Source organism: Eleutherodactylus coqui, chromosome 3 (genome assembly GCF_035609145.1).
Source record: "Eleutherodactylus coqui strain aEleCoq1 chromosome 3, aEleCoq1.hap1, whole genome shotgun sequence".
NCBI lineage: Eukaryota > Metazoa > Chordata > Amphibia > Anura > Eleutherodactylidae > Eleutherodactylus > Eleutherodactylus coqui.
Window position 1 is genome coordinate 263,181,859 of NC_089839.1, and position 14,438 is coordinate 263,196,296.

At 45.9% G+C, this 14,438-nt stretch overlaps 1 protein-coding gene across 1 annotated transcript in view; it reads left to right on the top strand.

Moving 5' to 3' along the window:
* PLPPR5 (phospholipid phosphatase related 5) overlaps positions 1–14,438 on the top strand; it is a 265,407-nt gene that overhangs the window by 132,779 nt on the left and 118,190 nt on the right. The window contains exon 3 of the mRNA XM_066594747.1: positions 7,022–7,272. Within this exon, the coding sequence (XP_066450844.1) occupies positions 7,022–7,272 (251 nt within the window). The remainder of the gene's footprint in view (positions 1–7,021; positions 7,273–14,438) is intronic.

Genomic DNA, 14,438 nt, shown 5'->3' on the forward strand with positions numbered 1-14,438 from the left:
GACCCCGGGAACTTTCCAAAGGTTGGGCATTGGTCACGACAAACTCCTCCAGTGGGAGAGGATTCGGAACCATTGCTGCCCATTCTGGGCAGGGGCCCGAGAACAGTTCCTGGGAGTCTGCCTGCTCCTCAGAATGTGTCATTGTAATGGAGTGAGGAGGCTGGGAGGAAGGAGGAGCAGCAGCCAGAGGATTCAGAGTTGCAGCAGTGGACGGCGCAGAATTCTGGGTGGTCGATAGATTGCTGGATGCACTTTCTGCCATCCACGACAGGACCTGCTCACACTGCTCATTTTCTAATAAAGGTCTACCGCGTGGAGCCATTAATTGTGAGATGAATGTGGGGACGCCAGAAACGTGCCTCTCTCCTAATCCCGCAGCAGTCGGCTGTGATACACCTGGATCAGGAGCTCGGCCTGTGCCCACACCCTGACTTGGGCCTCCGCGTCCTCGCCCGCGTCCACGTCCTCTAGGCCTACCCCTACCCCTCAGCATGCTGTATTACCAGTAGTGCAGAAACAGAACGCTGTAATTAAATGTGCCGCTTATTGGCCTGTGGTTGGAGGCTGACTTCGCTTACGGAACACACAGCAGAGGCAGGAAAGAATTTTGCGCAAGCCTGCTGTAACACTTAGCTGGCTGCGTATGAATTAGGACAACTACCCCCAGCAGAGACGCAGTACAGTCAGGACGGTCACAGGCAGCCCAAATAGATTTTTTTTCCCAAATTTTTTTGGAAAAGCCCACTGCCTATATAGACTGGATATGTCTTTCACTGTCCCTGCCTCACCACCACTACTGGCCGTGGACTATGTAAAATTACTGCAGACTGTTTCACTCTGGACAGGATGACAGCGGTGATGTAAGAGGCAACGCAGAGGCAGGAAAGAACTTTGCGCAAGCCTGCTGTAACACTTAGCTGGCTGCGTATGAATTAGGACAACTACCCCCAGCAGAGACGCAGTACAGTCTGGATGGTCACAGGCAGCCCAAATAGATTTTTTTCCCCTTACGGAACGCACAGCAGATCCAGGAAACAATTTTGCGCCAGCCTGCTGTAACGCTTAGCTGCGTATTAATTAGGACTACTACCCCCAGCAGATAGATACTGTAGGCAGCGTATAATATTATGTATACTGTTTCCCTCTGGCGGGATGACGGCGCTGATGTAACAGAGACAGCAGATCCAGGAAACAATTTTGCGCAAGCCTGCTGTAACGCTTAGCTGCATATTAATTAGGACTACTATCCCCAGCAGATAGATACTGTAGGCAGCGTATAATATTATGTATACTGTTTCCCTGTGGCGGGATGACGGTGCTGATGTAACAGAGACAGCAGATCCAGGAAACAATTTTGCGCAAGCCTGCTGTAACGCTTAGCTGCGTATTAATTAGGACTACTACCCCCAGCAGACACGCAGTAAACTGAAGACGGTCACAGGCAGCCCAAATATAGTATTTTTCCCCAATTTTTTGGAAAAAGCCCACTGCCTATATAGCCTGAATATCTCCTTCCCTGCCTCACCAGTACTGGCCCTATACTCTGTACAATGACTGCAGACTGAGGACGCAATGCTCTGCACGGCCGATATACAAAAAAATAAATTGTGCAACACTGCTAAAAGCAGCCTCAACAGTACTGCACACGGTCAGATGTGGCCCTAAGAAGGACCGTTGGGGTTCTTGAAGCCTAAAATCTCTCCTAACACTCTCCCTATAGCAGCTCCGGCACCAGCAGCACTTTCCCTGATCTCTGTCAGAATGCATCTGTGGCGAGCCGCGGGAGGGGCCGATTTATATACTCGGGTGACACCTGATCTCGCCAGCCACTCACTGCAGGGGGGTGGTATAGGGCTTGAACGTCGCAGGGGGAAGTTGTAATGCCTTCCCTGTCTTTCTATTGGCCAGAAAAGCGCGCTAACGTCTCAGAGATGAAAGTGAAAGTAACTAGAACATCGCGTGGTGCTCGCCTCTAGTAATGAGCATCTCGAACACGCTAATACTCGAACGAGTATCAAGCTCGGACGAGTACGTTCGCTCATCTCTAGTTATGACACATTTCTATCATAACCCACGTGAACGTTTTTAGCCATGTGTGCTACAATAGCTCTTCTGTTATATTGAACCAGATGAGATATCCTTCTTTTCGTTCTCCTATCAATTTGCCTTGGTGTCCATAACCCTGTTGCCAGTTCACTGGCTGTCCTTTCCTGGCACACCATTGGTAGGTACTAACCACTGCATACCAGAAACATCCCACATTTTAAAGATTCCTGCCTACCAGGAACAGACTTGCCATTTTAAAGATGATCTGACTCACCTAGCCATCACAATTTTTCATTGCTTAGGGATCATTCCTACAGCGTTGTTTTCCATACTGTGGGATTCCATCTCAGGGTTTCATCACAAAATACCTAAAACAGTATTAAGATGGAACCTCAAATAGAGCCATTCACTTTCAATAGTCAAACAGACACCAATTACTTATAATGACTGCAATGGGCACTGCTACAACAACTAAAAGGAGTGCAACAAGATAAGTAAAAAAAAAAGGCAAAAACGAACCCAACTACATCAAAATTAGCACACACCCTAAAAGCAAGATAATATAAATTGCGACAATAAAACAGAATTGACAAAATGTAATTAAAAACAATTTAAAAATACACAAAATTTGAGACCAGTAATGACAATATAATACTGGTCAACCAACAGATCAGCCTATTAAAGGGGCTTTTGGGGCAATAACTATTGATGACTCATCCTTAGGATAGGTTATGAGTAGTTAATCTCCGGGAACCCGCCACTCAGGATCCTTGGCGATCGGCTGATCACCCAGCCCACTTTCAGTGCAGCTGGGCTAGACATCATCATCAGGATCAGAAGAAGTATCACAGTCGGCTTCCTGGCCATTGACATCAATGGGAGCTGAAGACAGCTATTACACTTCTGGCACTTCCACATCGGCACTGGCGTTGGACAGGAAAGTGTATTAGGGGGTTTCAACTCCTATTGAACTCGACGGGAGCAAAGCTGGCTATGGCACTTCCGCATCTGACCTCAACGAACATGTGGTTCCTTTCCTTTCAAGTCTCATAATGCATATGGCTGTACATGACCTTTATTTTTGCATTTTATGCCTTCTGGCCTTAACGCTCTGATGCCACTTTATTATAATTACTGATTGCTACTATGTGGGGGTATGCTCCTTGTATACATTTTGTCCCCACTAGTATTTTGGATATAGGGTATTACTTGTGTTCTATGCATTAGTACTTTATAGTAATTGACATTTTGATGGTGAATATTTTATATACAGTATATATTTCTTATCATTAGCAGTCCTCTTGGTTTTCGCAACCTAATAATTACTCTCTTTTCCGAGGAGCTGTGTACTCTCTTAATACAGTATGGCTGATAAAGATAACACTTCTATCCGGGGCTTCAAGTAGAAAATGAACTTGATTTTTGTCCATGGAAACTGTACAATTATCCTTAAACCATCAAATATCTCTGCATCCAGCTATCAATTTTATACTGGGAAAGAAATGTCATCACCACTTTCCTCTCATAGCTCAGTTGTAAGGATTATGTTTTACAGTAAGAGTCTAGATTGAAATACAGAGACGTGCTCTCATTTGCATATAATAGCTGAAAAGACCAAGAGAAGAGAGAGTAAGAAGTAAAAACTAGAAGTACATTTCTCACAGTTACAGTGAGTAATACAGAAGTATATTTAAACCCTGAATATATATCTTTCATACTTTTTTAGAAATTATAGTTAAAGGTTCGTATCCAGATACGTCTCTCATCATCTGAGCAGATATTCCAGTGAGTTTAATAACAAACGTGTACCGCCATATAATGCCTCTCAAAGGCACCACCATAATACGATATTCGCAGGAACATGCCATGATTGTTTGTTGAAGATTCCATAAGAATCTGTAAGACAAAAACTCTGTGTGCCTCGAATGAAATCAAAGGTCGGGAAGGGTAGTATTTCTCCTTAAGGAGAGCCCCTAGAAAGTAAGTGAGGAGATTTGTAAGGTCATCCATGCTCCTCTGGGAAATATGAATTCTCAGTCATTGTTATAAGGCTTGTATAAAGAGTTTGACATTGACTTACAGGAATGCTGCCTTCCAATAGGTGGTGCTGCAGAGGTATTGTTCCATCTTCCTTATTTGCATATTTCCCAGAGGAGCATGGATGGCCTTATAAGAAGTCTCCTCACTTACCTTTTAGGGGCTCTTCTTAAGGAGCAACGATAGCCTTCCCAACTCATGTCTATAGGTTTCTAACTAGCCAAGCCAGAAACCTACTGCACACTGAAGAGGGGCAAAACCCTCAAAACAGCTGTCTGTGTATAATGTTCTGGCTTGGTTTTCTATTCCCAGTCATTGTTATAAGGCTTGTATTAAGAGTCTGACATTGACTTCAGGAATGCTGCCTTCCAGTAGTTGGCACTGCAGAGGTATTGTTCCATTTTTCTTATTAGAAAAAACAAAGACATACAAAAGTAGAGTAATTGAATGCATAGATTTGTATGGTTTCCATATGGTTGTGTTCATGAGGCCTAAATGCTATCAGTAATGGGGATTAGTAATAGCCATTAATTTTGATGAGTGAGTAAACGCCAGTATATAGATACATCCTTGTTTTTGCTAGGTGTATAACACATTTACTACCATACCAACATCCATACAGTCTCCTTGGTCACTATTGCAAGGTATATATTCTCCTAAAGGTTACATATACAATAATGTGTTTACATATAGCATCTAATCACTGTTTATTGCTAGCTTGCAGACAGTAGAAAGGTGGTGGCTAAGTTGTTAGTGCTGCTGCCCTGCAGTGCTGGAGTTCTAGGTTCAAGTCTATCAAAGGACAACATCTTGATGGAGTTTTTATGTTCTCTGTGTGCTTAATCTTCTTCTTCCCGTGGAGGAGGAGAAGGAACAAGTATGATGACTCAATGGTTGGCATTACTGCCTTGCAGTGCTATAATTCTAGGTTTAAATCTGGCCAAAGGCACTTGCAGTATGAAGGTTTTCAAAGTCTATGCATATGTTGTCCTTGATGAGATTTGAACCTAGGACCCAAGCACTGCAAAACAACAATGCTAACCACTGAACCACATTCATTGAAGACGCACCACCACCACCACCACCTATATTCACATGCGATTTGGCTGCATTAGGGACATTCTGGAGGCCAAATTAGTGAATTCAATATTTATTCCCATTGACTTTAATGGGAATTGGGATCAGGTCATCCCTATTATTTTTGAAAAATCAGGCATACCACTCTGTACCCAATTATTCCAATAATCACTCATCACTAGTTGTAAACATGGATGCATATAGGTCCGCATAGGAACTGTCAACACAAAACAGTAGGATATTTCAGCCCCTTAATGACCAGCCTATTTTGGACCCTAACGAGCAAACAGTGTTCAGTTTTTCATCATTGCATTCCGAGAGCCATTACGTTTTACCTTTCTTGTTAACATAGCCATCTAAGGGCTTTTTTTTGGCAGAACAAGTTGTATTTTTAATGGCACCATGGGTTACGCATATTGTACAACTTTTATAAATTTTTGAGGGGCAGGAATGGAAAAAAAGTTCTGCAATGTTTTTTGAGTTTTGTTTTCACAGTATTCACCATGCAGTATAAGTGACAGGATAAGTTTATTCTGCAGGTCAGCACAGTTATGTTGATACCAAATATATATAGTTTTTTTTTTACTACTTTTACATAATGGAAACACTTTTTCGAAAAATGGCATTTTTTGTGTCATCTCTCTCAAAAACGCATGACATTTTTATTTTTCCGTTAACAGAGCAATGTGAGGGCTTGTTTTTTTTAATTAGTACCATTTTGTGGTTCTTCCAACTTTTTGATTACTTTTTATGCATTGTTTATGAGGAGATGTACACAGAATTAGAAATGTGTTCATTTTCTTTCTCAGTGTTTATTCTGCATGTTACATTATATAACTATTTAGTTTGGGTATTATGAATACAATTATATCAACTCTGTGATTTTTTATTTTTTTGAAATTCTTTTACATAAGTAGAGTGTGAGGGGTTTTATTTTTTTATTAACATTTTTTTAAACTGTTTTTTTTTTTACTTTTTATTTTAGCCCCATTATGGGACTTCATTTCATTTCATTGTTTGATAAGATACAGTACACTGCAATACTTGTGTATTGCAGTGTATAATACAATTCTAAAGGACTCTCCCATAGAATCCTGTCTGCAGTAGCAACCTATCAGCATGCTGCAATTGCATTGCAGGGAGCCAACTGAGTGAAAGTTGAGTTCCCTCCCTTTGTAAACTGCCTAGTTCCAGTGGTCAGCATTAACTGAAGCACCTAAAGAGTTAACTAAAGCACCTAAACATCCATTAGAACAGGAGCCCAGCTGTCATTAGACAGCCAAGCTTCTGCTATACCCAAGCTGGTGCACCGATGACAGCCTTATTCTGATACATCATAAAAAGACATATGCATCGGAATAAGGCTCCTTAGAGGTCACCCCATGAAAAAAGGCCTATAGGCGGTCACCAAGGAGTTAAATTAATTTGTAAACTGAATGCACACAAGTGGTTGTACATCACAAAGGATCACTTATTATTATCTAGACTAGAAGCCACTTAATTGATAACATTTTAAAATGAGTTTTCCAAGTTTCGTGGTGAGTACTGATGAGAGATGTGCCAACATATAATGTTGCATTTACATTTCTTTTTGCATGGATTTACCATTGGGATGTTTCTCTACCAGTCTGATGGTAAATTTTAGCCTAGGACAGTGTTTTTAAAGTACCATTTACAAAGTAATTCCCACAAAAATATTGTAGGTTGAAAATATGGGACCCTTGACATCGAATTGGTGGAGGGTTTCTATGGGTTTCCTAGCATTGTCTTTGTTCCCTTTGCCTAATGAATGCCTTATTTTTTATGCATTACTTACAGTAAATATTTCATTAAAATGCTCTTCTCTTTTAATGTTTTGCAGGAATTTATACTTTTGGACTATTTGCTACAGATATATTTGTAAATGCTGGACAAGTTGTGACAGGGAACTTGGCACCACATTTTCTTACAGTTTGTAAACCCAACTACACAGCACTTGGTTGCCAACAGCTTACACAGTTCATCACAGATGCCAATGCTTGCACTGGAAATCCAGACCTTGTACTGAAAGCAAGGAGGACATTTCCATCCAAAGAAGCAGCTCTCAGTATATATGGAGCAGTGTATCTGGCTGTGAGTAAAGCTTGGCTCTTATCTTTTGTTTACTAACTATATACTGATATTGAAACATGTTGACTAATTTTATTGGGGTCCTAAAAATGATGCCCCGTTTACCAAGAGTGCACGGTTTATATCATGGGGAAGGCTAGTTTTCACCTCTCTTTTTACTGTTTATGTCACGGGTTTTTGGCATGTTTCTCCAAAAGCCTTTCTATAGGACTTCCAAAGCACCAGGTAATACTGACTACCATTACAGCACAGTAAGAATGAAAAAGATTGACTGAGTATAGTCATTGGTGGCATATCAAAAGAACAAAATTACAGAGATGTTACATCTGAGCCAGATGCCAAAGCACGTCATCCTGATCACATGTAATAGTTCTCCAAAAGGACAGAAACACACACTATGTAACTCTTGGAAAACAGAACTGAGAAAAATGAAACTAAAGAATGGGAAAGGGAGCTGTCAAGCTGTCTACCTAAAATGAGAAAACTTTGCCTAAAAGCAGAGTGATCACCCTGACAGGGAAAGCCCCGGGCCTACGGGCTACTTACACTGTCCCTAGATGTAAAAGGGGATGTCAATATTCATATGTACACTAAACAACAATGATGAAACAGTTAGAAAGCAGATGTTACACCATAATAATAAGTATGGATACCAGGGACTTATCTGCTTGTGGGACGGCATCAGATGAATGTGAAGCTGACCAGAACTCCACCATCAAGAGAAAAACTGGAACCTTGTGAAAGGAGGTGCTGGAATTTATATACTACAATCAAGGCTGATTGGCCAGCTGGGGAACCAACCTCCCTGCCGACTAATTAGCAGACTAGTATTTACATATCACCTCCAGGTGCCGAATGACATGGTGCATGCAACAATACTGGTAAAGCTCTGTTTGGCTTTTTTAGAAGGCTGATAGTTGGCCAATTGTAGCCAATCAACTACCTAAAAAAAAGATAAAGCCACTTTTTTTCCACCTATCAACTGTGGTGGCAACCTTTGGACTTGGCCATTGGTTGTATACCCTGGTGGAATGGCACCAAGGTCTATCTGAAGTAAACCCTTTAAGAGAAAATCATGTATATATTTCAAGAATCATTGCTAACTATCAAATTGCTGGGACCCTCACTAATCACTATAACAGGAGACCCTAGTCCCCAATTTCTCTGCCCTGCATGACCACATTGAGGGCTCAGTCACACCGGCGCCGATCCGCCGTGTTCCTGCACGATAAGACGGCCATACTGCAGGTGCGGACGAGTCTCCGCACCGCCGGAAGAAAGAACACATGACCGGCTCCATTGCCGGCCATGTGTTCGTTCTTCCGGCGGTGCGGAGAGTTGTCCGCACCTGCAAGGCGGCCGTATCAGGGCTCAGTCACACGGGTGCCAATCCGCCCTCATCGTGCAGGAACACGGGCGGATCAACGCCCGTGTGACTGAGCCCTGAGGAGACATTTAAATGGAGCAGTGGTCATGCATGATGCTCCATTGCCAAAACAGCTGAGCACCATACTCAGTAGGCTCCCAGCAATCAGACTTTTATCACTTGGGGCTTGTTCACACCAGCTTTACACACTCATTTGAGATTTCTATTTCTTTGCTCCTTTTGTAGAGCAGAACATTGCTTTTTGTTCCATTTAAAAACAGAAACAAAGCGGAACGGAAGCAAATGGAAACCATTTTTTGGAAAACCCATTGAAATAAATAGGTAAAAAAATTGAAACATTTAATTCCATTTTAATCCAATTTCTTTGTTCCACAAATGGAATAGGGAAATGGAAATCCCTAACTCCAATGTGAACGAGACCTTACTGCATCCTGTACATAGGAGATAAATGTCCTTTATGGGACACCACATATGATTGTATTGATTAGCTCACATTGCCTAGGAAGATGTCTACTATTTATTTAGAATATATCCATTAGTCCTTAGTAAATAACTTTTGACTGCCATGATGCAATTGCTGAGTTTCTTATTTTCCCCTTGTCTCCTTCATAAAATCAGTGGAGATGTTTACTATGATGAGAATATAACATCCCATTGCAAATAGAGGGCAGAGGGCGCAGCCTCTTATTACATTCACTGAATATATTATTGATTACAGTAGACAGTTTGTATAATTGTATCATTATCGATATTATTGTCCTTAATAATCCTTATTTACTGATCCTCCTGGAATAAGTTATTCATATAACTGTTACCGGTTTTACAGTTCAACTTAAGTTCACATACTTTTTGACACTGCTGTAATTTTGCTTCAGGTGATCAATAAACACTTGTGAGAAACATGAAAGCAGAAGAACATTTACAAAGTGAAAATGCATCTTATCTGGCAATTGTATGCGTGCAATCGTATCAAAAACCCAAGCAAAGCATGCCAGCTACCAGCAGTAATGAATCTATTCCACTGCACGTAAAATATTAAAGGAGATGTCTCGAGGAAGCAGTTAATTTTTTTTTTTGCCCAGTCCCCCCCATTAAACATACATTACAAAGCCCCCCTGTAAATGACATTTCTAGCTGGTTCGTACTTACCGTTCCAGCGTTTCAGCAACTTATAAAAGTTTCCTCAAGATGGCCGCCGGCTCTTTCCCCGTCGCTCGCTGCAGCCCGACGTGCGCGCTCCCGAGACGCCGCCAGCTGTGTCTCCATGGCAACCGGACGCATCGCAGCCGCCGACCAGACGCCCCGCAGCCGCCGACCAGACAGCAGGTAACCGGCGCTAGCCCCCGGCTCCCCAGCGCTAGACCCTCAGCCCAGGTGAAGGCCCCGGAGCCTAGCGCTAGGTTCCGGAGCCCAGCGCTAGTTCCCCCGGCCTAGCGGCAGCCCCCCCCGGCCTAGCGACAGCCCCCCCGGCGCAGCCCGGCGCAGCGGCAGCCCCCCCCCGGCCTAGCGACAGCCCCCCCGGCGCAGCCCGGCGCAGCGGCAGCCCCCCCCCGGCCTAGCGACAGCCCCCCCATCACAGCGGCAGCCCCCCCCGGCCTAGCGACAGCCCCCCCGGCCTAGCGACAGCCCCCCCGGCGCAGCCCGGCGCAGCGGCAGCCCCCCCCCCGGCCTAGCGACAGCCCCCCCGGCGCAGCCCGGCGCAGCGGCAGCCCCCCCCCGGCCTAGCGACAGCCCCCCCATCACAGCGGCAGCCCCCCCCCGGCCTAGCGACAGCCCCCCCGGCGCAGCGACAGCCCCCCCGGCGCAGCGACAGCCCCCCCGGCGCAGCCCGGCGCAGCGGCAGCCCCCCCCCCCGACCCATCACTTACCTGGGAGGCTTCTCGGGGCTGCTGGGCTGGGCTGGGCTGGGCTTCTCCGCTGGGCAGCTCCAGTTTCTGCACCTTCCTCTAACAGAGGATGGTGCAGAATGGCCGCTTCAGCGCGCTCCCGAGCAGTGACAGCTCGTCTGCGCATGCGCAGAAGAGCTGTAGCGGGGAGCACACTGAAGCGGCTCGTGCTGAATGGAGAAGACCGGACTGCGCAAGCGCGTCTACAAAAGCAAGCTGCCAGCGAATTTAGACGGAACCATGGAGACGAGGACGCTAGCAACGGAGCAGGTAAGTGGAATAACTTCTGTATGGCTCATATTTAATGCACAATGTACATTACAAAGTGCATTAATATGGCCATACGGAAGTGTATAACCCCACTTGGTTTCGCGAGACCACCCCTTTAATCAACCTTTGAGGATAACTAAATCTTGGTATGGTCTATGGCCAGTAGTACAGTAGCTTCTACCATCACCTTCTTAGGAATTAAGGGACATTTTACACATACTGAACCGACTTCTGATCTTAAACAGAAAAGTCAGACCCTTAACTAACTATCTGAATTTCTTTTTTCACTACTGTACTTCAGACATTTCATACAGTGTTGAGCAAACCAAACCAGTAGAACCCTGTTAAAACTTCATTTCGGCAAAAATCCGAACCAAGCTTTTAGCAAATTTCTACGCGAATCAAGATTCTACTGGTTCTGTTCACTCATAGCTAGTCCTGAACACTTGTGTATAAAATTGTCTAAAAGCCATAAGAGCCCTGAAAAATACTCTCAGTTTTAGGGTTTTTTGATGAACTTTTGATTCAGTTCGATCTAATTTGAAATAAGCCAAACTTTTTTGCAAAAGTTCAGTGAACTAGCTGAACCGAACTAAAAGTTTACTCATCACTAATCTCAGACATTTCATTAGACTGTGCCAGGGCTATACTTTTCCTAGTCACTGTTCTAAGAGACACATCCTGGTTTGGGAATCCATTCAGAATAACCACCCAGTGTGACAAAATTTTTGTTATCTGAAAGCATAGATATAAGTTTTAATATATGCTTAGAGTTCAACCATAGACACCTGGAGTGATATATTTGACGACTAATATTGAAAAGTTATATGAAAACTAGAGATGAGCGAACGTGTTCTTCCGAGCTTGATATTCGTGCGAATATTAGGGTGTTCGTGATGTTCGTTATTCGTAACGAACACCATGCGGTGTTCGGGTTACTTTCACTTCCTTCCCTGAGACGTTAGCGCGCTTTTCTGGCCAATTGAAAGACAGGGAAGGCATTACAACTTCCCCCTGTGACGTTCAAGCCCTATACCACCCGCCTGCAGTGAGTGGCTGGGAAGATCAGGTGTCCGCCGAATATAAAAGTCGGCCCCTCCCGCGGTTCGCCTCAGATGCCGTGTGAGTTAGATGAGGGACAGTGCTGTTTGTACCGGAGCTGCTGTAGGGAAAGAATTGGTAGTTAGTGTAGGCTTCAAGACCCCCCAAAGGTCCTTATTAGGGCCACTGATAGCTGTGTGTTGGCTGCTGTTAGCAGTGGCAAATTTTTTTTTCTCAAAATCGCCTCTGCAGAGCGTTGCACCCGGCATTAGGGACAGAAGTGCTGCATAGGCAGGGAGAGTGTTAGGAGTGAGTGTAGCCTTCAAGAACCTCAACGGTCCTTTCTAGGGCCATATTTATCCGTGTGCAGTACTGTGCTGGCTGCTGTTAGCTGTGCTGCATTTTTTTTTACTTCTCAAAATCGCCTCTGCAGAGCATTGCACCCTCCATTGATACTGCAGGGAAAGAATTGTGTAGGCAGGGCCACAACACAGTTATTATTCATTGAATATACGCAGTGCTGCCTTTTGGTGCAAAAAAACGGAAAATAATTCTATTTGTCCTGCCTCTGTCCGTCCTAAGGGCGGTGGACACGTGTCGGCTGCGTGTGCAACCTTTAAAAATCAGACGCACCCAGCTACGGTTTACTGCTGGCTTCGCCATTTGCTTTCCTTAATTGGGAAAAAAAATACCTGCTCTGCCACAGTTAATAACTCTGCTACCCTCACGTTCTGTGACACATTAGCAGGAAAACAGCACAGTTATTAAACTTAGATTATACATTCACTAGAGGCAGTGGGGCCTTTCGTTTTCAAAAAAGGGAAAAAATTATATTTGGCCTGCAGTCTTGCGCCAATTTATTAGCTGCCTGTGAAATCAAATCACTGGTAATACAGCATGCTGAGGGGTAGGGGTAGGCCTAGAGGACGTGGACGCGGCCGAGGACGCGGAGGGCCAAGTCAGGGTGTGGGCACAGGCCGAGCTCCTGATCCAGGTGTGTCGCAGCCGACTGCTGCGCGATTAGGAGAGAGGCACGTTTCTGGCGTCCCCACATTCATCGCCCAATTAATGGGTCCACGCGGGAGACGGTTATTAGAAAATGAGCAGTGTGAGCAGGTCCTGTCCTGGATGGCAGAAAGTGCTTCGAGCAACCTATCGTCAACCCGCAGTTCTGCGCCGTCCACTGCTGCAAATCCGAATCCTCTGTCTGCTGCTCCTCCTTCCTCCCAGCCTCCTCACTCCACTACAATGACACCTGCTCAGGAGCGGGAACACTCCCAGGAACTGTTCTCGGGCCCCTGCTTAGATTGGGCAGCAGCGGTTCCTCTCCCACCAGAGGAGTTTATCGTCACTGATGCCCAACCATTCGAAAGTTCCCGGGGTCCGGGGGAAGAGGCTGGGGACTTCCGCCAACTGTCTCAACAACTTTCTGTGGGTGAGGAGGACGATGACGATCAGACACAGTTGTCTTGCAGTGAGGTAGTAGTAAGGGCAGTAAGTCCGAGGGAGCAGCGCACAGAGGATTCGGAGGAAGAGCAGCAGGACGATGAGGTGACTGACCCCACCTGGTGTGCAACGCTTACTCAGGAGGACAGGTCTTCAGAGGGGGAGTCAAGGGCATCAGCAGGGCAGGTTGCAAGAGGCAGTGCGGTGGCCAGGGGTAGAGGCAGGGCCAGACCGAATAATCCACCAACTGTTTCCCAAAGCGCCCCCTCGCGCCATGCCACCCTGCAGAGGCCGAGGTGCTCTAAGGTCTGGCAGTTTTTCACAGAGACGCCTGATGACCGACGAACAGTGGTGTGCAACCTTTGTCGCGCAAAGCTCAGCCGGGGAGCCAACACCAACAGCCTCACCACCACCACCATGCGCAGACATATGATGGCCAAGCACCCCGCAAGGTGGGACGAAGGCCGTTCAGCGCCTCCGGTTTGCACCCCTGCCTCTCCCTCTGTGCCCCAACCTGCCACTGAGATGCAACCCCCCTCTCAAGACACAGGCACTACCGTCTCCTGGCCTGCACCCACACCCTCACCTCCGCTGTCCTCGGCCCCATCCAGCAGTGTAGTTCAGCGCACCGTCCAGCCGTCGCTTGCGCAACTGTTGGAGCGCAAGCGCAAGTACGCCGCCACGCACCCGCACGCTCAACCGTTAACCGTCCGCATAGCAAAATTCATCAGCCTTGAGATGCTGCCGTATAGGGTTGTGGAAACGGAGTCCTTCAAAAGTATCATGGAGGCGGCGGCCCCGTGCTACTCAGTTCCCAGTCGCCACTACTTTTCCCGATGTGCCGTCCCAGCCCTGCACGACCACGTCTCCCGCAACATTGTACGCACCCTCACCAACGCGGTTACTGCCACGGTCCACTTAACTACGGACACGTGGACAAGCACAGGCGGGCAGGGCCACTACATCTCCCTGACGGCACATTGGGTGAATTTAGTGGAGGCTGGGACAGAGTCAGAGCCCGGGACCGCTCACGTCCTACCCACCCCCAGAATTGCGGGCCCCAGCTCGGTGGTGGTATCTGCGGAGGTGTATGCTTCCTCCACTAAAGCACCCTCCTCCTCCTCCTCCTCCTCTGTCTC